The sequence below is a fragment of the Pararge aegeria genome, chromosome 27 (assembly GCF_905163445.1).
Source record: "Pararge aegeria chromosome 27, ilParAegt1.1, whole genome shotgun sequence".
NCBI classification, from domain to species: Eukaryota; Metazoa; Arthropoda; class Insecta; order Lepidoptera; family Nymphalidae; genus Pararge; species Pararge aegeria.
The window spans coordinates 2,813,592-2,838,622 of NC_053206.1; the positions used below are offsets into that span (position 1 = coordinate 2,813,592).

A 25,031-nucleotide genomic window follows, 5' to 3' on the forward strand; every position below is an offset into this window, starting at 1 on the left:
ATATTAGTGTACTCAAATTAACCTGTAAGTGCAATATAAATAACAAAAAATCAATTTCAGTTTCGAGAAAACTGCTTTTTTTGAAATGTCGAGAGTCGAGCACAACCTCAACGCTTCGCTTATGAGGCGTGCAATATTTTTCTTATTCAGTATATACAATGACGCTTATTTAGGTTACAGTGTTGACAAACTCGACAATCCTAATTTGGTGCAATGTTGGGTAGGCAATTGGTTATTGGTTAAAATTAAAAACTAGCCCAAATATTAGTTAATATAAAATGAAACAATGGGATGATAATGATACATTATTTTCGAAGTATAAGTACACATAGTCGGTGGTTGCTTTGGTTTCGCAGTCGCGGCTCTTAACAAAGTCGCGGGTTCGTATCCTCAGTGGCCATTCGTTTTGTTTTATTTTTTGATATAAAATTCCCATATCTATTCCAAAATAATGAAAATGAAAGCTATGTTTTTTCCGATGTTTGTATGTACCTACTGGTAGCTGGACTGATTTTGAAAATGATTATGCCTAAATTATTGCTATATTCTCATCGACTAATATTGGCTGTATTTTCAGCCTGAAATAATGATTTTTGGTAAGGTTTTCAGAAGGAAACATTCATTCATTTTGAATAAATTGGAACAAATTCAATGCATTGCGGTCAAATTGTCGCGGGCCATTTGGGAAGTTTTAGAAAGACATTATACACCGCCATCTAGCCGTATACTATAGAACTTCATAAGGGTACTTGCTATTTCAAGTTACCTGCTCACTTACTACAAGTTCTCAGAGAATTAAATAGATGTCGCTTTTTTTTTTTACAAAATTTTATTTTTTTATTTGAAATTTTATAATTTTGGATTACAATTTAGGCAAACAGCCATTGATTTAATAAGTTACTGATAATATGGGCAACATTTGTGATAACTCGATATCGTTAGTAAAAATTTAGTTTTCGGATTGTTCCCTTTTAAACAATTTGAAACAAGTTTTTAATACATTTCTAGTTTGAGACTGGTTCATATTCGTGGCCACAATAATTATTATAGTCGTGGATTCGTTTTCGTTTTTTATTTATCATTAACAAAGATCCCTCTAATCTATGTTAGCTATACTATAATAAGTAGCTGAGCGATCCCGTGGCTCCGTCGTCGTGGTTAATTATAAGAAAAATATTAAAATTTAGTCGGTACGGTACGTCTATTTAAGGTGGATGCGCAAAGAAGTTGCTCAGTCTGTGCGTATTCCCATAATTATTTAGAAAGAAAACTAAGTTTTGACTTTAATGAAATAACGACATCTACATAATTCGCACTGAACTTCTAGTAAGCAAGGAGCCAGAATCGTTATAGTTCAGTAGTGACAGGCTAGATGGCAGTATTTGTGAAGTGACTATCCTTGGGTAACAATTTTAGCATGATAAATTACGGCTGAATATGTACACATTAGTTCATTCAGATTCAGAAACAGCTAGCCAGGAAAAAATAAAAAATTTGGAAAATCCAAAAGTGCACGCCTCATAATCTCATTTTTTTCACAATAAAATTGAATTTTTTTTAACTGAAACTTTCAATTCTCATTACAAATTTTTTTTTTCATATTAATTATTACCTATTCATTTTTTGTAAACAAGACACGGGAATGTCATAATGATTGCACATTGAAAGTTACAATTATTATTAGCTAGAATAATTACATGGAAATTTAACGACAGTGAATTGAACGCTCATATTAACTAAGAAATTATGTCGTGTGTTACTTTAGATAATTAAAAAAAAAAAAATCCGATACGATCATTTTTTCGACCAATTTTGATGCCACATACACCCGTCCATACACGGACGTCCAGAAAAGATTATGTTTAATGTTATTATTTACTATGTTAAACAAAAAAATTGTTATTGAAATGTATTTTATGTGCCTGACAAATTATTTGACTTGATATTAGTGTACTCAAATTAACCTGTAAGTGCAATATAAATAACAAAAAATCAATTTCAGTTTCGAGAAAACTGCTTTTTTTGAAATGTCGAGAGTCGAGCACAACCTCAACGCTTCGCTTATGAGGCGTGCAATATTTTTCTTATTCAGTATATACAATGACGCTTATTTAGGTTACAGTGTTGACAAACTCGACAATCCTAATTTGGTGCAATGTTGGGTAGGCAATTGGTTATTGGTTAAAATTAAAAACTAGCCCAAATATTAGTTAATATAAAATGAAACAATGGGATGATAATGATACATTATTTTCGAAGTATAAGTACACATAGTCGGTGGTTGCTTTGGTTTCGCAGTCGCGGCTCTTAACAAAGTCGCGGGTTCGTATCCTCAGTGGCCATTCGTTTTGTTTTATTTTTTGATATAAAATTCCCATATCTATTCCAAAATAATGAAAATGAAAGCTATGTTTTTTCCGATGTTTGTATGTACCTACTGGTAGCTGGACTGATTTTGAAAATGATTATGCCTAAATTATTGCTATATTCTCATCGACTAATATTGGCTGTATTTTCAGCCTGAAATAATGATTTTTGGTAAGGTTTTCAGAAGGAAACATTCATTCATTTTGAATAAATTGGAACAAATTCAATGCATTGCGGTCAAATTGTCGCGGGCCATTTGGGAAGTTTTAGAAAGACATTATACACCGCCATCTAGCCGTATACTATAGAACTTCATAAGGGTACTTGCTATTTCAAGTTACCTGCTCACTTACTACAAGTTCTCAGAGAATTAAATAGATGTCGCTTTTTTTTTTTACAAAATTTTATTTTTTTATTTGAAATTTTATAATTTTGGATTACAATTTAGGCAAACAGCCATTGATTTAATAAGTTACTGATAATATGGGCAACATTTGTGATAACTCGATATCGTTAGTAAAAATTTAGTTTTCGGATTGTTCCCTTTTAAACAATTTGAAACAAGTTTTTAATACATTTCTAGTTTGAGACTGGTTCATATTCGTGGCCACAATAATTATTATAGTCGTGGATTCGTTTTCGTTTTTTATTTATCATTAACAAAGATCCCTCTAATCTATGTTAGCTATACTATAATAAGTAGCTGAGCGATCCCGTGGCTCCGTCGTCGTGGTTAATTATAAGAAAAATATTAAAATTTAGTCGGTACGGTACGTCTATTTAAGGTGGATGCGCAAAGAAGTTGCTCAGTCTGTGCGTATTCCCATAATTATTTAGAAAGAAAACTAAGTTTTGACTTTAATGAAATAACGACATCTACATAATTCGCACTGAACTTCTAGTAAGCAAGGAGCCAGAATCGTTATAGTTCAGTAGTGACAGGCTAGATGGCAGTATTTGTGAAGTGACTATCCTTGGGTAACAATTTTAGCATGATAAATTACGGCTGAATATGTACACATTAGTTCATTCAGATTCAGAAACAGCTAGCCAGGAAAAAATAAAAAATTTGGAAAATCCAAAAGTGCACGCCTCATAATCTCATTTTTTTCACAATAAAATTGAATTTTTTTTAACTGAAACTTTCAATTCTCATTACAAATTTTTTTTTTCATATTAATTATTACCTATTCATTTTTTGTAAACAAGACACGGGAATGTCATAATGATTGCACATTGAAAGTTACAATTATTATTAGCTAGAATAATTACATGGAAATTTAACGACAGTGAATTGAACGCTCATATTAACTAAGAAATTATGTCGTGTGTTACTTTAGATAATTAAAAAAAAAAAAATCCGATACGATCATTTTTTCGACCAATTTTGATGCCACATACACCCGTCCATACACGGACGTCCAGAAAAGATTATGTTTAATGTTATTATTTACTATGTTAAACAAAAAAATTGTTATTGAAATGTATTTTATGTGCCTGACAAATTATTTGACTTGATATTAGTGTACTCAAATTAACCTGTAAGTGCAATATAAATAACAAAAAATCAATTTCAGTTTCGAGAAAACTGCTTTTTTTGAAATGTCGAGAGTCGAGCACAACCTCAACGCTTCGCTTATGAGGCGTGCAATATTTTTCTTATTCAGTATATACAATGACGCTTATTTAGGTTACAGTGTTGACAAACTCGACAATCCTAATTTGGTGCAATGTTGGGTAGGCAATTGGTTATTGGTTAAAATTAAAAACTAGCCCAAATATTAGTTAATATAAAATGAAACAATGGGATGATAATGATACATTATTTTCGAAGTATAAGTACACATAGTCGGTGGTTGCTTTGGTTTCGCAGTCGCGGCTCTTAACAAAGTCGCGGGTTCGTATCCTCAGTGGCCATTCGTTTTGTTTTATTTTTTGATATAAAATTCCCATATCTATTCCAAAATAATGAAAATGAAAGCTATGTTTTTTCCGATGTTTGTATGTACCTACTGGTAGCTGGACTGATTTTGAAAATGATTATGCCTAAATTATTGCTATATTCTCATCGACTAATATTGGCTGTATTTTCAGCCTGAAATAATGATTTTTGGTAAGGTTTTCAGAAGGAAACATTCATTCATTTTGAATAAATTGGAACAAATTCAATGCATTGCGGTCAAATTGTCGCGGGCCATTTGGGAAGTTTTAGAAAGACATTATACACCGCCATCTAGCCGTATACTATAGAACTTCATAAGGGTACTTGCTATTTCAAGTTACCTGCTCACTTACTACAAGTTCTCAGAGAATTAAATAGATGTCGCTTTTTTTTTTTACAAAATTTTATTTTTTTGTTTGAAATTTTATAATTTTAGATTACAATTTAGGCAAACAGCCATTGATTTAATAAGTTACTGATAATATGGGCAACATTTGTGATAACTCGATATCGTTAGTAAAAATTTAGTTTTCGGATTGTTCCCTTTTAAACAATTTGAAACAAGTTTTTAATACATTTCTAGTTTGAGACTGGTTCATATTCGTGGCCACAATAATTATTATAGTCGTGGATTCGTTTTCGTTTTTTATTTTTCATTAACAAAGATCCCTGTAATCTATGTTAGCTATACTATAAAGTAGCTGAGCGTTCCCGTGGCTCCGTCGTCAGGCGGTGAGTAGCAACACCGAGGGATGTTAGTCAGTAAGTCTGACATAACCTTTGCGCCTCCCCGAGGTGCAGAGGAATCCATGAGGAGGAGGAAAAAAAAAGGCAGAAGGGCTAGAATAAAAATTATATCCCCTGACAGGGGATATAATTAACGTGCCCACCTGCTAAATCACTGGAACATGGAATAGGAGAAGTTTATTAATACACATATATTATTTGGATATTATTGAAGTGAAACTTCTTTATTGGGGTTGACTAAAAAACTTTAGTGTAACATTTTTCAGTTACGCGTCACATTTTTTCGTTACGCGCAGTCTTTTTCTTGTCCCAACCACGGTTGATTCGAGTTTATTCGAACTTCAAATGCATTGCAAAATTTAAACGGCTGAAGACGTAAGCATATATCATAATACTAATGATGTTGTTAACATTGTAACTTCATCGATAGATTTTTCTGTTCTTTCTCCTGACTTATGTATGGCTCAATGCCAAATGGAAAAAAGGATGATTATTTAGATTTTTGCACTTTATATATCTCCAAATCAGAAGTTGGACGATATTATTAATTTTTTTATTCCTCCTCCCTCTTCGTGCCTCTTTACTCGGTTGCAATAATGATAAAAAACCGATCTGCATCAGAAAAATCTTTGAAGCTAGTTGAATTTTTGAAAGATTATTTGAATTTTATATATTATTAAAAAAAAGTCCTCAAACATTAACAACAAGATCCGGCACTAAAATTGCTGGAGTTTTTATGGAATGTAAACAATATTTGACGGCCGACTGGCGCAGTGGGCAGCGACCCTGCTTTCTGAGTCCAAGGCCGCGGGTTCGATTCCCACAACGGGAAAATGTTTGTGTGATAAACATAAGTGTTTTTCAGTGTCTTGGTGTTTATATGTATATTATAAGTATTTTATTTATATTACCTATTCATAAAAATATTCTTCAGTCATCTTAGTACGCATAACACAAGCTTACTTTAGGGCTAGATGGCGATGTGTGTATTGTCGTAGTATGTTTATTTATTTATATTTATATTTCATATTTCAGTTACCATAAGCCATAATAATAATATTAAAATTAAATTAAAGCTGTAATAATCTTAGTAGTAATAAAGTAAAATGACATAATTGTATTATTTGTAAGCCTTTTGTTAAACTTTATCTAATTTAACTTTATTTCACCAGTTTCTGTAAAGTTGCAGTAGATCATTTTTCGAAAAATAAGGTCTTTAAGAAGTTTCACTTTTTACGTGTGTACACTAGTACACGCACACATTTTTTTTTTCCCCTTCATTTTCTGTCTTTGTTTAATTACATAATTATATTAGCTAAAGAAATGCCATTCCAACAACTTCTTTTAAGTCATTATACATGACTATACTAATAATTCTACTTTTTTTTTTTCCTGTGTACTATCGAAACGCAATGCAATGATTATTATTGTGTGGTTCCGGTGGTGAGATTGTAGTCAAGGGCTAACTTGTAGTGGAATAAAAAAAAAATAGTGACATCCCCAGGATAGCACTGTGACTTCGTAAATCTAAACTAATAATTTTAAATGACAATGTGAGATGGTGATAACAAAAAAAAAACACCCGGCTAAGTTTGTTGTGGGCTTCTTCTTAGACCAGGCGTTTGGAACCCTCGTAGCTTTAGTTTTAAGTTAACGAATATGGTTATCGCCATCATCTCACTACCGTGTAATTCTCATGTAATGTACGCATCAAAAGTGCCACCTATGGGCCCACTTGAACAAAGATATTTTTGGCTTTGACTTTGATTCAAACGTGTGTATAATGCAAATAAAGATCTATCTATCTATCTAGTAACTATTTCTACGTAAGCGGTCAACCCATGCACCGAAAACAAACACACCTGATGTTTTGTCCTCACTCTCTCAACACTCACCTTCTTGACGTTTCTGAACTTCAACTTGTCGCTGTTCTTGAGAATCCTCACTCTTCACGGATTCCTGAAATTTTTTTGCGTCTATTAATTATTGTCTTCCTTCTTTGATTCTGTTTTAAGGCCGAATTCATTCATTTTAACGGGACCGTAAGGGACACTAGGCTATTAACATTTTATGAGGATCTGGCGAAGATCTTCCATTAATCATTCAGTTTTTTTTTTTTTTTTTTTTTAAATATATAAAAAATTAATATACTACGACAATACACACATCGCCACCTAGCCCCAAAGTAAGCGTAGCTTGTGTTATGGGTACTAAGATGACTGATGAATATTTTTATGAATTATATATACATAAATACTTAGAAAATACATATAAACACCCAGACACTGAAAAACACTTAATGCTCATCAAACAAACATTTTCCAGTTGTGGGAATCGAACCCACGGCCTTGGACGCAGAAATCAGGGTCGCTGCCCACTGCGCCAGTCAGCCGTCAGTTTGGTAGGTATTGACCAAAATTCTTAGTAACGGTCAGTCTATAGGACTCTACAGAGCAGTGCTACTATAGGGCTGTGGTCTCCTCTCAGAACGAGAAGGGTTGAGACCGTAGCCCACCATACGGCCTGATATACACCTGACGGCCGACTGGCGCAGTGGGCAGCGACCCTGCTTTCTGAGTCCAAGGCCGTGGTTTCGATTCCCACAACTGGAAAATGTTTGTGCGATGTACTTGAACGTTTTTCAGTGTCTGGGTGTTTATATGTACTTTATAAGTATTTATGTATGTTATTCATAAAAATACTCATCAGTCACCTTAGTACCCATAACACAAGCTACGCTTACTTTGGGGCTAGATGGCGATGTTTGTATTGTTGTAGTATATTTATTTTTTATTTTATTATTTATTAGCCTGGCCAAGTGCGCCGCGACTGTAGGCTTCACACGCCCTTGAGAACGTTATGGAGAACGCTTAGGCACGCAGGTTTCCTCACGATGAATACTTAACGATAAAGAAAAACATCGTTAAGAGTTCTCCGAAATTTTCTCCCAAGTTTCAGCTCCATACCAAATTTTCCAATAAATAAATATTAAATAAACTACGACAATACACACATCGCCATCAAGCCCCGAAGTAAGCGTAATTGTTATGGGTACAAAGATAAGTGATGAATATTTTTATGAATAAAATACATAAATACTTATTTCTTAAAGACAAGGTTGCCTGGAAGCAAGCCGCTCCGCTTTCATCTCACACAAGATGGAACAAAGATTGTTAAATTGTAAAACGATGTTAGAAAAGAGCAACTGCTGAGTTTCTTGCCGGCTTCTTCTCGGTAGAATCCGCCTTCCGAACCGAAGGAAGAGTCACTACAAACAGACATACTTGACGTTTCAAAAGTGCTTTATTAGGCCTACTTGAAATAAATGAATTTTGAATTTGAATTTGCATATTATATATACAGATAAACACCCGGACACTGAAAAACATTCATGTTCATCACGCAAATATTTTCCAGTTGTGGGTATCGAGACAACAGCCTTTGACTCAGAAAGCAGGGTCGAGGCCCATTGCGCCAATCGGCCATCGACACGTTTATATCTCATGTTCATAGTACGTACCTTAACGCTGATTTGACTGATCTGTTTGTTAACGGACTCCAGCTTTTGATTAATGAGGTTCGGAAGCTCAGCCAGTGCAGCCATTTGAGCCTTCAACTGTGCCAACTGCTGTTCTACCGGTGCTTTAGGATCTGGAAGCAGAAGAAATTAAGTAAACTAGATAGAAATAAGAAAAATTATTAATAGTAAAAGTTTAATGGATTTAATTTTTTTTCTATTTCAGCATAAGGTGATTATGCAGTGAACCTTGGTTATGATGCAGCCTAAGATGGTAGCCGGCTAATCTGTATGGCAGTTAGGTGTACTAAATCCATGCCCCTGGATCTTACTGGAACGCCGTTTATCGAAACGTTTCCATCTGTAGAGTGGTAATAAAAAATTGTAATAAATAAACTTACCGACCATACTTTCAACGCTTTTCAAAAGCTGTGTTGCTATTCTCTTTGCCTCCATGTTTGCTTCTTCTCTTCAGTCTCCTCTCTTCTACTCTATGCTTTCTTCTATGTTCTATTTTGAAATTAACGTACGCATGCCACGTGGTGATTACCTTATAAACATATTCATGGATTAATTTTCTATAGAAACAAGCTTTGATATACATATCAAAGTTTGTTTCTATCTAAAATGTATGTGTGTGTATTTTATTATAATTTCCATTTTTAACTCTTAATACTTAGTCCGAATTTGTTTTGTTTTGTTAAAAGTCTCGCAGTTGTTTTGCTCGGGTTGAAAATATTCTGTCTCCAGGATGGAACCAAGTTTTTTTTTAAATATAACAATAATTGAAGGACCGAGTAGACGGTCCATCTGATGGAAAGTCGAAATCCATCGCCTAGAAAAGAGCAGCAAAGTCAAAGTCAAAGTCAAAAATATCTTTATTCAAGTAGGCCCATAGGTGGCACTTTTGATGCGTACATGAGAATTACACGGTAGTGAGATGATGGCGATAAAAACATTCGTAAACTTAAAACTAAAGCTACGAGGGTTCCAAACGCGCCCTGGTCTAAGAAGAAGCCCACAACGAACTTAGCCGGACAGCACTTCGCGGAGTATGCAATGAACAGACGAGAACACAGAACAGAGAACAGCCGCCCTGTGTCCATCAAACTGAGGTCTAGGTCCCAAGCCTTATAGGCCCTTAATTACACCGGCAAACAAGCCCTTCGGACTGGAACATAGCATTGCAAAATTGCTGCTTAGAGGCAGAAATAAGCAGTGGTATGAATGAATGAATACTCTTTTATTGCACACCACAGAGAAAATTTACAGATATACAAATACAACAGCACAATAATGTAGAACGTACAATTTGGCGGCCTTATCGCTAAATAGCGATCTCTTCCAGGCAACCAAAGGCATACAAGAAAATGCTATAAGAAATAAGTAGGTGGTACAACAAACATAAGTAAATATTAGGATTTAAAACTAAATTAACATAAAATAAACATAAAACATAGTATATATTAAACAGTGGTAGTACTTCCCCGGACGAGCTATGTCACAAAAAGCTTCACTAAAACTTAAAATGTCTACTATTTACTTTGTAATATATGTATGGTTTGCTACTGTCCGTTGAGGAGTTCTGTCCTCTATCTCCAACCACATTCAGATCTACACAATGTTTTGGCAAAATTAAACACATAATATAGCACAAAAATAATTATTTAAATCGGTTATAATTTGTCGGAGTTATGGTGTAAAATCGTCAAACAGTTTCATCCCCTCTTCCAAAAAAACCGAGCTTAATGTCGGGATAAAAAGTATCCTATATTACTTCCAACACTTCCAAGAATATGTGTACAAAGTGTATTATTTTTTATTTATATTAGTAAAAAAAAAATGGTAGAATTAGTTTTGAGTACTTACATAATGATCCTATGAAGTAAGTAATCGGTGATAGCCCAGTGGATGAACTTCGATTTCACTTTCGGGGGAGCGAGTTCGAATCCCGGCACCTCTAACTTTACTAAGTTACGTGCGTTTCAAGCATCACTTGCTTAATATCACTTGCTTCAACTTGGAAGGAAAACATCGTGAGGAAACCAACATACCAGAGAGTTCTCCATAATCCGCATTGGGCCAGCGTGGTGGATTACGGCCTAAACCCCTTCTAATTGTGGGCCTGCCTTGTAGTAGGTCGGTAAGTGATTGGTTAATATGATGATGATGAAAAATTAATGAATGAATACACTTTTATTGTACACCAAAGAAAAAAAGTAGTTACAGAGATATAAATACATATCATGAGAGTACAATTTGGTGTCCTTATCGCTACAAAGCGATTTCTTCCAGGCAACCAATGGCGTAAAAGGAAAAAACATAGAAAAGAGGTAGGTGGTGCAATAAATAAGATTTAAAATTACATATAACATAAATACCTATATAAATATATAACATATATGATGATATATGAGATGAACTTATGACTTACCTAATTAAAATTTATTCAATTATATAACACTATTGCACTAGTTCGTACACAGTTTACACTGATACAAACCGTTATATTATCATGCCAGAAAATCATTGTACAACCGATTGAATTAAAGCCAAAAAATGTAAACGTCGATTCAGATACATCTACCTAGCTATATCTGTATCAATCTGTTGATTTTAATTTGCGGTGATAGCCCAGTGTTTGATACTTCGGTCTCACCGAATTCGAGCTTGGCACCGCACATCTATATATTATTACATATGTGCGTTTTAAGCTCTTACTTTAACAACGTAGGAAAACACATGCACAAACACAAATTCTTTTTTATTGTAATAATTGACGGGTCCAGCAGATGGCCCACCTGATGGCCAGTACATTAAATAATAAATATACTACGACAATACAAACATCGCCATCTAGTCACAAAGTAAGCGTAGCTTTTGTTATGGGTACTAAGATGACTAATGAATATTTTTATAAATAATATACGCAAATACTTATAATATACATATAAACAGCCAGACACTGAAAAACATTCATGTTCATCACACAAACATTTTCCACTTGTGGGAATCGAACCCACGGCCTTGGACTCAGAAAGCAGGGTCGCTGCCCACTGTGCCAATCGGCCGTCAGTGCATTGCAACGTTGTTCGAGGGTACAATGCCGCAGAACTGTTTGGTGTGGAGTACTGTGCGAACTGTTTGGTCGAAGACTTGCCAGTAAATTTTATCTCTTGTCAGTGCATGTAATGTGAGTTAACATTTATATCTCCTGCCCATTCTAGCCGTGTTACTTTAGGAAAGAACACTTAAATAATCAAAATATCACCATTAAAGAGAAGTCTCAGGCATCAGGCATGCAGGTTTCTTTCATCATCATCGTCATCACTTCAACAGAAGTCCACTGCTGGACATAGGTCTTGTAGGGAGTTCCAAAATCCCCGGTCCTGGGCCGCTTGTTTCCAGCGGCTCGTTTGATGTCGTCTGTCCACCTCGTTGGGGGCCGACCAACGCTGCGTTTACAGTGCGGGTTCGCCATTCCAGCGAGCTATGTGCCCATTTCCACTTCTCGCAAGCAACTCGCTGAGCTATGTCGGTACCTCTGGTTCTTCTACGAATCTCCTCATTTCTTTGATCACGTAGAGATAACATAGCTCTCCCCATCACCCCCTGAGTGTCTCTGAACCTTCTTATGAGGCCCATAGAAAGCGACCGCGTTTCGGATCCGTAAGTCATCGCAATAAAAACATAAAATTTAATTAATGTTCAAATCAACAAGTCCTACAATGGAGCTGAGACAGAAAAAAAAAATCGAATTGCAATGCGCACAGAATCCGAATCCGGTCATGTCACGATTTTGAATAAGAGTGGCATGCGTCAACTATAAGTAGGTATGGTAGCATTTATTTCATCGATTGAATCAACGTTTGGCAACTGCGCTGTGACCATAATTTTAATTTTAGACTCACAAATAGCTATGTGATGATTGATTTTGGAATTCGGAAACACGTAACAGTTGATTCAAGTCCCGATGCAATCTTTAACAATCACGACTGCGTTACTCGCTCAGAAAATATTTAAGTAACTAAAACTGATAAAGAACTTACCAAACCTTTCCTAATAGCTGTCACATACAACATTTTGATTCAAAGTGCTATTAGTAGTTAAATAATGTTATATTTTCATAAACTCTTTCAGTACGCCTCATACACACGCACACGCTCGCATTATCAATCCGCTATGTCGGTACCTCTGGTTCTTCTACGAATCTCCTCATTTCTTTGATCACGTAGAGATAACATAGCTCTCCCCATCACCCCCTGAGTGTCTCTGAACCTTCTTATGAGGCCCATAGAAAGCGACCGCGTTTCGGATCCGTAAGTCATCGCAATAAAAACATAAAATTTAATTAATGTTCAAATCAACAAGTCCTACAATGGAGCTGAGACAGAAAAAAAAAATCGAATTGCAATGCGCACAGAATCCGAATCCGGTCATGTCACGATTTTGAATAAGAGTGGCATGCGTCAACTATAAGTAGGTATGGTAGCATTTATTTCATCGATTGAATCAACGTTTGGCAACTGCGCTGTGACCATAATTTTAATTTTAGACTCACAAATAGCTATGTGATGATTGATTTTGGAATTCGGAAACACGTAACAGTTGATTCAAGTCCCGATGCAATCTTTAACAATCACGACTGCGTTACTCGCTCAGAAAATATTTAAGTAACTAAAACTGATAAAGAACTTACCAAACCTTTCCTAATAGCTGTCACATACAACATTTTGATTCAAAGTGCTATTAGTAGTTAAATAATGTTATATTTTCATAAACTCTTTCAGTACGCCTCATACACACGCACACGCTCGCATTATCAATCCAACTCACAACAAACATACACACTCACACACACATATACACACACGCAAATACACATGCAGACACATGCACACACACGCACACATACACACAACAATTATTATGTTTCTTGCATGCTGAACTAACTGTATACTTTATTCATCCAACAACTTGGTTTGGAACATAACGTAATCATAGCTTTAGTTTCGGAGGTGGGCGTGGCGGCTGGAACGCAGTTTTAAACTTTTCCTGACGTCATCGTCTTTATTGTTATTGATCGGTTGTAATCTGATCATAAATAAATGAATTTTGTTATTTTTTTTTTAAAGCTTTGATATTTAAAAAAGAGTAAAATAACTGGTCTAAGATAAATCCACAGCTGGACTAAAGTTCTTTGCGGACGGAAGGGCATAATCACCACGCTGGGCAGAGTGATTCGTGATCGCTGTAGAAGTTGGTAGTAGCATAGATGACGCTACATCTCATTCTCCTTTATGTTCCCCTAGTCTCCTCGCACGATACCCGCGGGATGGGAAGGGATTGCGACCTCTTTTTTCTGATCTGCCGTCAAAGCGCGGTCACATATCCTTAACGGTACATATTTTTACATTTATTTAAGGTAAATACTCTGGAGGTAGCAAAATTTATGTTAGCTTGTTTCAATAATTCCAAAAAAATAGGTTTGTATCGAGCTTCCATAAAAATGTTAACTGCAATCGCTATTTAAGGGTCCCGCGCCGAAATCCCTTGACATATTATACGCCTTGCTTAAATTGCCATGACAAAATAAGACTAAAAACTATTTAAAAGGATATAAAAAAACCAGTGAATCCTTTTTTTACCTTAGCTTAGCTAGGCTTCTTCAGCAAGGTGTAACAATTTCGTATACGATAAATGAACAAATTAAAAAAACCCCATCAGAAAATAAAAATAAAATTCACCATTTCCTGGTGGCGGCCATATTGGATTTGAAATTTATCATAGTGTGTAGTCAAGACCGTTCATTTGACACCAATATTGAGCGAGTTGTGAAAAAAATAAAAGTAATTCACCACTTTGTGTCCATCTTGAATTTGAAGTTTATCCGAGTGTATGGTATTGTACTAGTCAAGCCCTTTCATTTGTTACCCGCCTTTTTGTGATGGCGGCCATCTTGGAACGATTTTCATTTAACACGGCTAAGAACACTGACTACCTTTCAAAAAAAAAAAAAGATCTAGCTGTCACACACACACAGCTACATCAAACTTATAAAATCCCGTCGTTTATGCGTCGGGGGTAACAATAGCTAATAGAAAGAAATCAAACAATTTGTGTATTTCATTTGGTCTGTATTAAATTTGTGAAAATCTAGACAACAATTGCATACTTTTACGTGGTGTTTTACCAGTTAATTGGTCAGCTGTAATTAGTTTTGCCTTTTCTTCTTCTGCGTCTAAACTTTTAACTCCTTTACTTTCGCCGGATGATTCAGTAGTCGTTTCTTTTTCGTTTATTTTCCCTTCTTCTTCTGTATCACCCATCTTATTACTGATCCCGACCGATTCCTTATACTCTTCGATGCTTCTGATTGTCTTGTCAATTGCTGAAGCAAGGAGAGCCGATTTCCGACCGATTTCTAGTATTTCCTCCTAAAAGAAAACAATATTATACTAAAATCCATTTTTAGATCACAATTTGATTAATTTTTTTTAGTTAGTTTTGCTATAACAATGTTTATTTTATCATTTATGCACAGGTAACAATTAGATTTTGAATGTATCCTTTAAGATTTAAGCTATATTTATGCCGAGAAATTCAAGGCGGGGCAAATTTAGAATAGAATAGAATAGAAAACCTTTATTGCAACACAACAAAAAAAAAGGAAAATACAAGGAAAACAGTAATAGTACTTAGTGCTAGGGTGCAAAGGCGGCCTTATCACTAAAAGTGATCTTTTAAAGGCAACCTGAGCGTACGAAGCCGATAAAAGAGTGGAAAATGGATGGTGCATAAAGTAAGTTACAAAAAAAAAACAAAAAAAAAAAAGAAATGTAATATAAACTTACATGAACATACATACTACATTTACATATTAACTACACAAATACCAACATAAATTTATATATACTATGATAGATATATGTGATATATATTTATGCTATTATAAACTTACATACTACTCAATTACATAGATAAGTAATAATTCTTTAAGCGATGTTTAAACAGGTGAATGGTTTCGGAATGACGTATTTCCCAGGGGAGCGAGTTCCACAGTGTTACAGCTTTAACAGTGAATGACTCATTATAGCGCTGAGAGCGAGATAAGGGAATCTCAAGCTTGTTGTCATTCGCTGACCGGAGACTGACAAGATGCTGAGAGAAGGAAAAACGCTCTTTAAGGTAAAGCGGAGAGATAGGACTATATAGAAGAGAATAAAGTAAAGTAAGAATATGGATATTTCGCCTATCATTAACAGTTACCCACTTGAGTTGCTGACGGTAATGAGTAATTTGGTCAAATTTCTTAAGCCCAAAGATAAATCTTATGATTAGATTTTGGAGCCGCTCAAGTTTATTAAGAAGGTACTGGGGTATATCAGAATAACACGTGTCTGCGTAGTCCACTATAGGAAGTAAAAGAGAGTGGGCCAGACAAATTTTGGTACGAATAGGTAAAAAGTATTTCCACCTTTTAAGCCTACCAATTACAGCGTAGATCTTGCGACTAAGCTCGGATATTTGAGGACCCCACGAGAGCGTATTATCCATGATAATACCCAAGTTTTTAACAGAACTGCTGAACTCAAGTATAGCGCCATCAAAGACTACAGAAGGAAGAGACGAGAAGCTAACTTTAGAGATTTGCTGCCGGCTGCCGATTAGGATGACCTGGGATTTACTAGCATTTATAGACAACCCACTCGATTTACTCCATGAACTAATTAAGTTCAGGTCCGAATTCAAACGAGTGATAGCCCCCGATATGTCATCAACAGAGGTTGACGTATAAATCTGCAAGTCATCAGCATAGAGATGGAAAGACAGCGAAAGCAAATCTGTCAATGAGTTTATAAAAATGGAAAAAAGTAGAGGAGAAAGAACACCACCTTGTGGGACACCAGCACTGAGACTGCACCAAGAAGAACACTTACTATCAATACGTACACACTGTTTACGGTCATAGAGGTATGAACGAAACCAATTTAAATCATTACAGGATATATTTATGGAATCAAGAATAGCCAGAAGAATTTCAAAATCTACTGTATTGAAAGCATTAGAGAAATCGAGTAATGCTAAGACTGTTACTTTTTGTTCATCCATACCGCATCTAATATCATCGCAAATTTTAACAAGGGCTGTAGTAGTACTGTGTCCAGGACGAAATCCAGATTGATAGGGACTTAAAATGTTATTTTTCCTAAGAAATAGAGATAGTTGCCCATGAACAATGCGCTCCAGGACTTTTGACAGGAAAGGTAAAATAGAGATAGGCCTATAATGAGAAAAAGAAAATTTACTTGATCTCAGACAACGCTGGCATCTGCTAATATACTTTAGAAATATATCGTGAACTTTACTGAAAAATTTAGTGTTCACAAGGAAGAATTTTCACAGCTTTTCATCAATGGATTCACAGTAAATTATAATGTCTTGTATAATGTTTAATGTCATATTTCATAATTTTTTTTTATAGTTATCAATAAATAATATTTCAATTAATTTAGTGTAAGTAGGGTTTATTACACTAAATTTATGGAACCGTATTAACAAGATAAATCCTTCGTACAGATCGCACAATCCTGTTTGGCCGGCGTAAAGTTGTCTTCCGAGACATTCCCGCATATACCACGTGTACATTGAATTCTTAAAAACATAACGTTGCACTCGTAACTTAGACCAGGCTGGCACCAAAATTTAGGCTATATTTAAATAAATAATGAATTACCTTAGTAAACTTTGGTGTCTCCGATCCACCCTTCAATCCTGGCTTAGTAAAAACCGGTTCAGCTTTCCTCCAAGAAGATGAGGGCGGGGTATCCAAAGGAGGACTGTATAAAACTCTTACTATTTTCGTATCAATACGAGGGATCATACCCTTTACTGGAACAATAGGCTCCTCATGTATACTTTCTGGAGTGAAGGAGCAATCACGAGGTATAAAAGTAGTTTCTTCTGGTGCTGGTGTATGTAGTCTAAATATGTAGACATCTCTTAATGGAGAAGATGGAATATCTTCTGGAGATGGAGATTTTACGCCATCGTTTACTGCACGGGTTTTGGTACCTTTCAAACCTATTTCTAAGGTAAGTTTAGGCTGTCCATCCGCTTTGGTATCCACGTGAGTTGTTTCAGTAAAACCTCTTTGCATTGACATTTTCTGGCTTGCATCCATTCCAATAGTTTTTGACTTGGATTCAATACTTGCCTGTTTTACTGAATAGCTAGATTCAGAAACACTACTTGCTTCAACAGCATCACTGCTTGATTCCAATTTTCCTTTTACTGCTACGTAATTCGCTTCAGACAGTGTACTTGACTCTAGATTTGCTTCAGAAGATGCAAAGCTTCCTTTGGAGACTCTACTCGATTCAAGTTGTCCTTCCATTGCTAAATAGCTTGCTTCAGAAATAGTACTCGATTCTAATCTTCCTTCCATAGCAGCGTAGCTTTCTTTTGTAGTACTACTTGATTCGAGATGTATACCAGCTTCATGATTATAGCTCGCTTCCATACCAATTTCTGATGATTCTGAGACCATTCCTTTAGCTCCTTTTTTTACTCGTCTTGTACTTGACTTTGCAATGTTAGTATCTTGAGAAATTTCATTTTCAATAGTTAACCCATAAGCAACATCTACGCTTTGTGCAGTATATACTTTTGCTGATTTTGATTTTATGTTTACTTTCGCCTGTGACTCTACATCTTCCATTGTTTTATAAGATGCTTCTGATTTTAGATCTAGAGTTGCAGCTACTTGAACATCTGAAATTTGACCATTAGATTGTTCTGAAGACTGTAAGCTAACCTCAAAATCAGCTGATGTATCATATGACGGAGATCTGCTTTTAACTTCTACGGTTGAATCCTTAACATATAATGATTTTGATTGACCTTTACGAGCATCGCCCTCAACACCTATGCTCACATTCATTAATTGTATTCTTGCATCTGAAGACTCCACTGTCTCCATAGTTTTGACATCTGATATCCAAAACTGCTTGTTTTTAATCACATCACTGAACTCTTCCATGCGTAGCACTTCTTTCTCTTCCTCATAGGCTGCTTCAAAAGTTAATGTGTAGCTTGTATCAGCACTGTCCACTCTATATGATTCCTTTGTTCGTTTTATTATATCAAGTGATGTCTCTTGTGGGGATTGTACCCTATATTCATGACCAGTAGCAATACCAAATACGTATTCCTGAATTAAAGGCGATGAAGGAGCTGACGAAATCGTAGAAGAGACACTACTTAGGTCAATATCTTCAAAATCAACTAAGACTTTCAAAGCAGCGTCTTTTTCTGTATGTTCGTCAGCTAGCTCAACTGTGTACTTACTCACGTCCACTATTTCTTCTTTAGCAACACTAACAACGACAGATCTAACATTAGCAATAGCTGTTGCAGTTGTTTCAACTATCATTACTTTAGCTTGTTTAGCAATAAATTTAGATTGTCTTACATTGATCGCATTATCTTCAAAGACTATTATTGGTTCCTCTGCGGAAAGTATGGCAGTAAGGGGGACTTTTAGTCCTTCTAAATAGACAGAAGCTTTTCGAGCTACTGGTGTAATAGTTGCTCGGAGTTCATCTACTTTTTCCTCAAAAACAGTAATATAATTTTCGGCAGCAGTCAGAACAGGACTTACTAGCAAGGTTTGAGGGGTTTTCTCTATAATTTCTGGAATAATTACATCCTGTTTTGACTCTAGTGGAAGCATTATAGTAGCTTCAGCTGCTTTTTGTTCTATTACTTTAATGTTTGCCAGTAGGCTTGTGGTTTTTGTTACGTCAAAGGATGTGGTAGATTCTGCTGGTAAAATTAGTGACGTTTCAGCAGCTGTTAAATGAATACCCTCTAATACTGACTGCTGTTGCTTTGCCTCAACATTTGGAGACGTAAAGTTTTCTTCTTTCGGCTCTTGAAGATATATGATAGTTGTATCTGTTCCTTTAAATTCTCTTATTCTTACATTAGCCTGCCCACTTTTTAGTAAAGCTACAGTGAAACTATCTTTAGGTTCATCGGGAATAGTTTCCACGATTACAGGAGCCATAAATAAACAAGTTTCAGTCGAAGATAATGGCTTCTTCTCTTCAAATTTAAGCACTTCAAAGTTAACTTCTTTTGGTTCATCGATAGTGACTATAGTTGTCTCCGCAGTTTCACAAATCTCTAAGTTAATATGAGCTTTTTCATCTCTGGTTTTAGTTATAACATAAGTATCAATTTTGGATTCCTCAGGTACAGTTGAAACTGTCTCAACAACCGGTAAAAAATGGTCTTCTAATAAAGGTTGTGGTTTTGTATATTTTACTTCTGGCATATCTACAGCTATTTCCCGAGGTTCATTAGGCGTTACAATACTAATCATAAGAGGTTTAATTTCCTCAACAATAATATTGGCTTTATTGCATGTTATTGCTGGGGGTTCAAACCTATCATACAATGGTCCTTCAGGCACAGTTGTAAACTTTTCAGCAACATGTAATATAGGTTTTTCTAACAAAGATTCTAACTCTTTTTCTGTATATGTAAAGTTTTCTATGGTTTCATTTTTAGGTTCTTCAACGGAAACAACCGTTACTGAAGCAGTTTTAAGTTCTTCAATGTCAATGTCTGCTTTTGCCTCTACAGGTTTTGGTGTTGTGAAATCCTCATCTGTTGGTCCTGCAGGCAATATTTCTACTGTAATGGGTACTGTGAATAAACTATCTTGTAATGAAGCTTGTGGTTTCTTTTCCAGGAATTGGAGAATGTCCAAGTTATCTTCTTTTGGTTCTTGGAGATGTACAAGCGATGTTTTTATTGCTTTAGATTCTTCCATTTTTACACAAGCTTGTTGATTTATCGTTTCAATAAAATTATAACCTGCTTCTGGACTGGAAGGCGATACTTCTGAAGTTTCAGCTATAATTAAGGCACCTTCTATTAATGTTTTTGGTTGCTTTATTTCAGTATTAGGAATTTCCAGATAACCATGATGAGGCCCCTCTGGTAATATTATTGTGCTTTCAGCGACAGTTAAAAGAGATGCTCCCATAGCTGTATTTGGTTCTTTGTCACTAACTTTAGGTGTTTCTACAATTTGTTGATTCGGTTCCTCCACAGAAACAGAAGTAACTGTTGCTGTTTTCATCTCCATGACTTCAATATGAGCTTGTCGTTTAAAGTTTTCTTTTGTTTGAAATGTTAATTTTGGTTCTTCAACTTGAATAATAGTTGTTTCCGTAGCCTTTGATTCCTCAAAGGTTAGTGAAGCTTTTTGATCAATTAATTTTTTTGCATGAAATGGTTCTACTAGTGGTTCAAATGGTAAAATTGCTTGCGTTTCCCCAATGGACAATAAAGTCTCTTCTTTTAATTTTTCAGGTTCCTTTGCAGTAAGTGTCACCACATCAAAACTATCTTGTTCTCTTTCACTAAGAGATACTTCAGTTATTTCAGCGACAATCTTTACATCAACATCAACTTTAGCTTCTTTACTCTGTGACTTAGCTACGACTAATTCTTCAATAAAAGGTTCTTCTGCGGATATCAAGGTTATTTCAGGTAAAACTAAAATAGATTTTTCAGTTTCAGTTTTTGTTACTTCTTCATACATTGGCTCTTCAGGTAACACCTCGAACTCCTCACTTGCTATTATTTCATCTACCTCAACTTTCACTTTTTCTCCAGTAACTTTCGACTTATTTTTTATGCTCTCACTTTCCGGCTCTGCAATGATCGAGATCATAGTTTCTGCGATTGTTCGCAGATTATCTGCAATTGTGTAGCGCGGTGTTGTACTCATTGTTTTTGACACGTCTAATATTTCTACATTGGCTTCATCGACGATAACTTCAATAGTTTCAGCAACTGATTTTATGGGCCTTTCAACCTTAACAAGTTGTGGTAATTGTGCGATAGGCTGAGGGACATCAACCATTTCAACGGTTTCTTCCTCGATAAATATTTCTGTAGTTTCAGCAATAGATTTTGTTGTTGGTTCTATAATTGGTTTTGGTTTATGCTCATCAGTTTCGAGTATCTCAACAAATCCTCTTTTTTCTTCTTCTTTTATTTCTGAAATTTCAACGACTGGCTTTAATGGTGTTTCAATTGAAATACGCGATATGTCTCTTAATAACATTGATTCCTGTAAAATACTTTCTTCTTTTTCCATCGTCACACTTGTATGTTCAGATATGAATTTAAGTGGTTTTTCAAGAGCAGGATAAGCTTGTTTGATATTAACTGATCTAACTTCCTTAATCCTGAGTAAAGGCTCAATGACCTCTGATATCTTTTGTACTGCAAGTTTCTTTGCATTATCTTCGTAAACAGTTGAACTTGTCTGTAATATTTCTTGTTTTTCTTCTTCAAATACTTGCTCGGATGGAATTTCTTCTATTGATTCTATGACTACAGTTGGTGGTAACGATGGCTCCCTAAAGTGTCTATAAAATACTGATACTTCACATCTATAAAAGATTATACCGGGTTCCTTTACCTCAGTTTGTTTCATACTTCCAGACATTCGCCTCATTTGTTCTTCAAAAATTGCATTTTTGTTCGTGTAAACATGAGCTTCTACTATTGCAATATAGGTCAAAGGGACGGTGACATTATCCCTTGTTGCTGCATCAGTTTTATAAGAAGGTACGTTTGCATTAAATCGTTCAGTTTTAGATTCGGTATGACGTTTCTCTTCTTTCATTTCCCGAAATTCAAATGATTTAGTTTTAGTTTCATATGTTTCTTCGAACATTTTTTTATGATCAAAAGTTTGATCTCTGAAAGTATTTCCCCCATTCAAAATATCGTCTCCTGCTTGACTTTCATAAAAAGTATTTTCTCTGAAAGTAGTACCATTCGGAAATTCTTCTCTTGTTTGATTTTCATCGTAAGTGTTTTCCCTAAAAGAAGTATCACTCATATATTTTTCTTTATCGGTCATTTTATTTGTAAAACTTGTCTGCTTATGATGGAATTCCTTTTTCTCAGTTATTTCTTCCTTCCCAGATTTTCGTAGAAACTCTGATATGACAACATTCATTCTGTCTGTGAGTTCTGCCGGTTTAAGCCCTTCTATTTGAGCTATTTTAGCTCCAGAAAGTTTTGGCCTCCTTATTTCTCCAGGCTCATCCTCCATATTATCTCTCCTAAACGCTTTGTCACTTTCTATATTTCTGTCATACAACTGTATAGATTTTGTATAATGATATCTTTTATTAATTGGGATACATCTATATAGCGTTATCATAACATTAGTCATTTGTAAAATAAACCTTTTTAAAATTAAACTACTTTGACGTGAATATTGCACAGCGTTTCTTATACTTGGTATTATTTGAAATCCAATAGTGTAAGCTTTTTGTTTTGATTGCGCTATTTTTGTTTTAATATCACTTCTTACCGGTTCCATTTCCATTTTGTCCTGCTTATTTGTCATTGTACTCTCACTGCCCGGCTTAAACATTCCAGTTCTCTGACGGACCGTGCCGGCTTCTATAGATTCGTCAATATCTTGTTGGGTTAATAATTTTCTTTCTTCTTCATTTATTTTCGAATGCATTTGTATGTCAAATGTCTCAAACTTCTTAATTTCATCTGCAACGCGCATTTCTCTTTTAGTTGCCCCATCTGAAGATTTTTCTGTTTCGTGTATCCGATAATCATCTTTGAAGGATACTTTTTTACTTTCTGATTTTACTTTTTCTTTATTTGACTGTTCAAACATTTTATTCTCCGTTCGCATGAATTGTTTTTGTGTTTCCGATGAAATTCTGTTTTCTTTACATTGTAAAGGCTCGCTTAGTCTAACACCTGGTTTATATTTTAATTCATTAGCCACAGAAACTGCTTTACTTATGCTTTCTTCTATGACACTCAAAGCAGTTTGTTTTATTTTACGTAGCTCAGTTTCTTCTTCTAATATATTTAGATATTTATGTTCTTTACTCGTTTTATTTTTTTCAAACAAACTTTTATCGCAAACTTCCTTTTCCGAAGCCTCATTTTTAACTTGGAATACATCGTCTTTTAAGTCTTTGGTAACTTTCCTGATTTTTGCATCATATAATTCTTGCCGTTTAACCAACTTGCCTTCGGGGTCGTAATGTTCAGAGACAGGTAGTTTATATTTAATTTGCGGAGGTAACTCTTCAAGGTTGAGTTCTGGAAACACATCTTTGTAGTTAAGGTTTAATATTAAAGGGTCTTCTAAATTTCCAGCCGTATAAGGCCTATAGGGTTTAGAAGTTTGTGATTTTTCAGTGTATTCATCGGGCTCGGTGGAGTCAATTTGCTTGCGACCTAATTCTTGAAGGTTAGATTCTTGGTCTAAATCATTTGGTACGTAGATATCTTCGGTGTCATCGGGCATAGGGTCGTAGAGGCCACTGGAAATAGAATTAAATTTATCTACTTGCTTAATAATTCTTGTTTTATAAATAAATACATTTACTACGACAATACACTCCAATATAAGCGTAGCTTGTGTATGTGTACTAAGAAGACTGATGAATATTTTTATGAATAATATTACTTAAATAAAAAGGCTGAATATCGCTTAACCAGACCAGACCAGGGAAAATTCAGAAATTATAATTTCCCAAATTGCACCTGTCGGGAATTGAACCCTGCTACTTAAATTCTTCGATTAGAGGTCGTCAAATATGAGATATTTTGATTTTCTATTTTCAATAGCAAGTAATAAAAGTATAAGTAAATAAAAAGAACCAAATAGTTTCTTCTAATAACAAATAATAATTCTGATTTTTCCCTGGTCTGGTCTGTTGGGAGGCTTTGGCCGTCACTAGTTACCACCCTACCGACAAAGACGTGCCGCTAAGCGATTTTGTGTTCCGGTGCGATGTCGTGTAGAAACCGATGAGGGGTTTGACTACCATACTCCCTAACAGGTTAGCCCGCTACCATCTTAGACTGCATCATCACCTTCCACCTACGCGATCGCAGTCAAGGGCTAACTTGTAGTAGAATAAAAAAAAATAGTAATTTACATCTTATTACTACGATAGGGTCACTTACATTGAACAGGTGCATCTGCATTATTTATGGCAACAAATGATACAAATGACACAAATGAATGAAATATGACGTTCAACATTATACAAGATATGATATTATTATAGTGTACTACAGTGATACTCTGCGAATATTGAAGTAAAGGTCATTCAATATTCTCAGAGTACCTCAGCAATTCACGGAACTGTCCACCCGTCTTGGAATAGGTCCCATTGAGCATTGCTATCAAAGAGCGCGTTGAATGACGACAATGAACGCGGTATAGGTGCCATGCTTCAAACAACAGTGCTACAAAGTATGAGAAATAAAAATGCACTCTTATTCCACTGTTCGGTCTTTGGTAACTGATGTCCATCCGTTGCTGCGTGAAAGAGGGATAAACAAACAAACATATTCTCATCGTTATTATCAACC

At 35.3% G+C, this 25,031-nt stretch overlaps 1 protein-coding gene across 1 annotated transcript in view; it reads right to left on the reverse strand.

The window, feature by feature from the left end:
* Nucleotides 1-25,031, reverse strand: part of LOC120635542 (titin-like) — a 46,422-nt gene that overhangs the window by 19,197 nt on the left and 2,194 nt on the right. The window contains exons 2-7 of the mRNA XM_039906559.1: nucleotides 17,311-23,971; nucleotides 14,717-15,010; nucleotides 11,233-11,257; nucleotides 8,975-9,040; nucleotides 8,577-8,707; nucleotides 6,952-7,015 (exon numbers count right to left, since the gene is read on the reverse strand). Coding sequence (XP_039762493.1) covers nucleotides 6,952-7,015; nucleotides 8,577-8,707; nucleotides 8,975-9,040; nucleotides 11,233-11,257; nucleotides 14,717-15,010; nucleotides 17,311-23,971 — 7,241 coding nt within the window. The remainder of the gene's footprint in view (nucleotides 1-6,951; nucleotides 7,016-8,576; nucleotides 8,708-8,974; nucleotides 9,041-11,232; nucleotides 11,258-14,716; nucleotides 15,011-17,310; nucleotides 23,972-25,031) is intronic.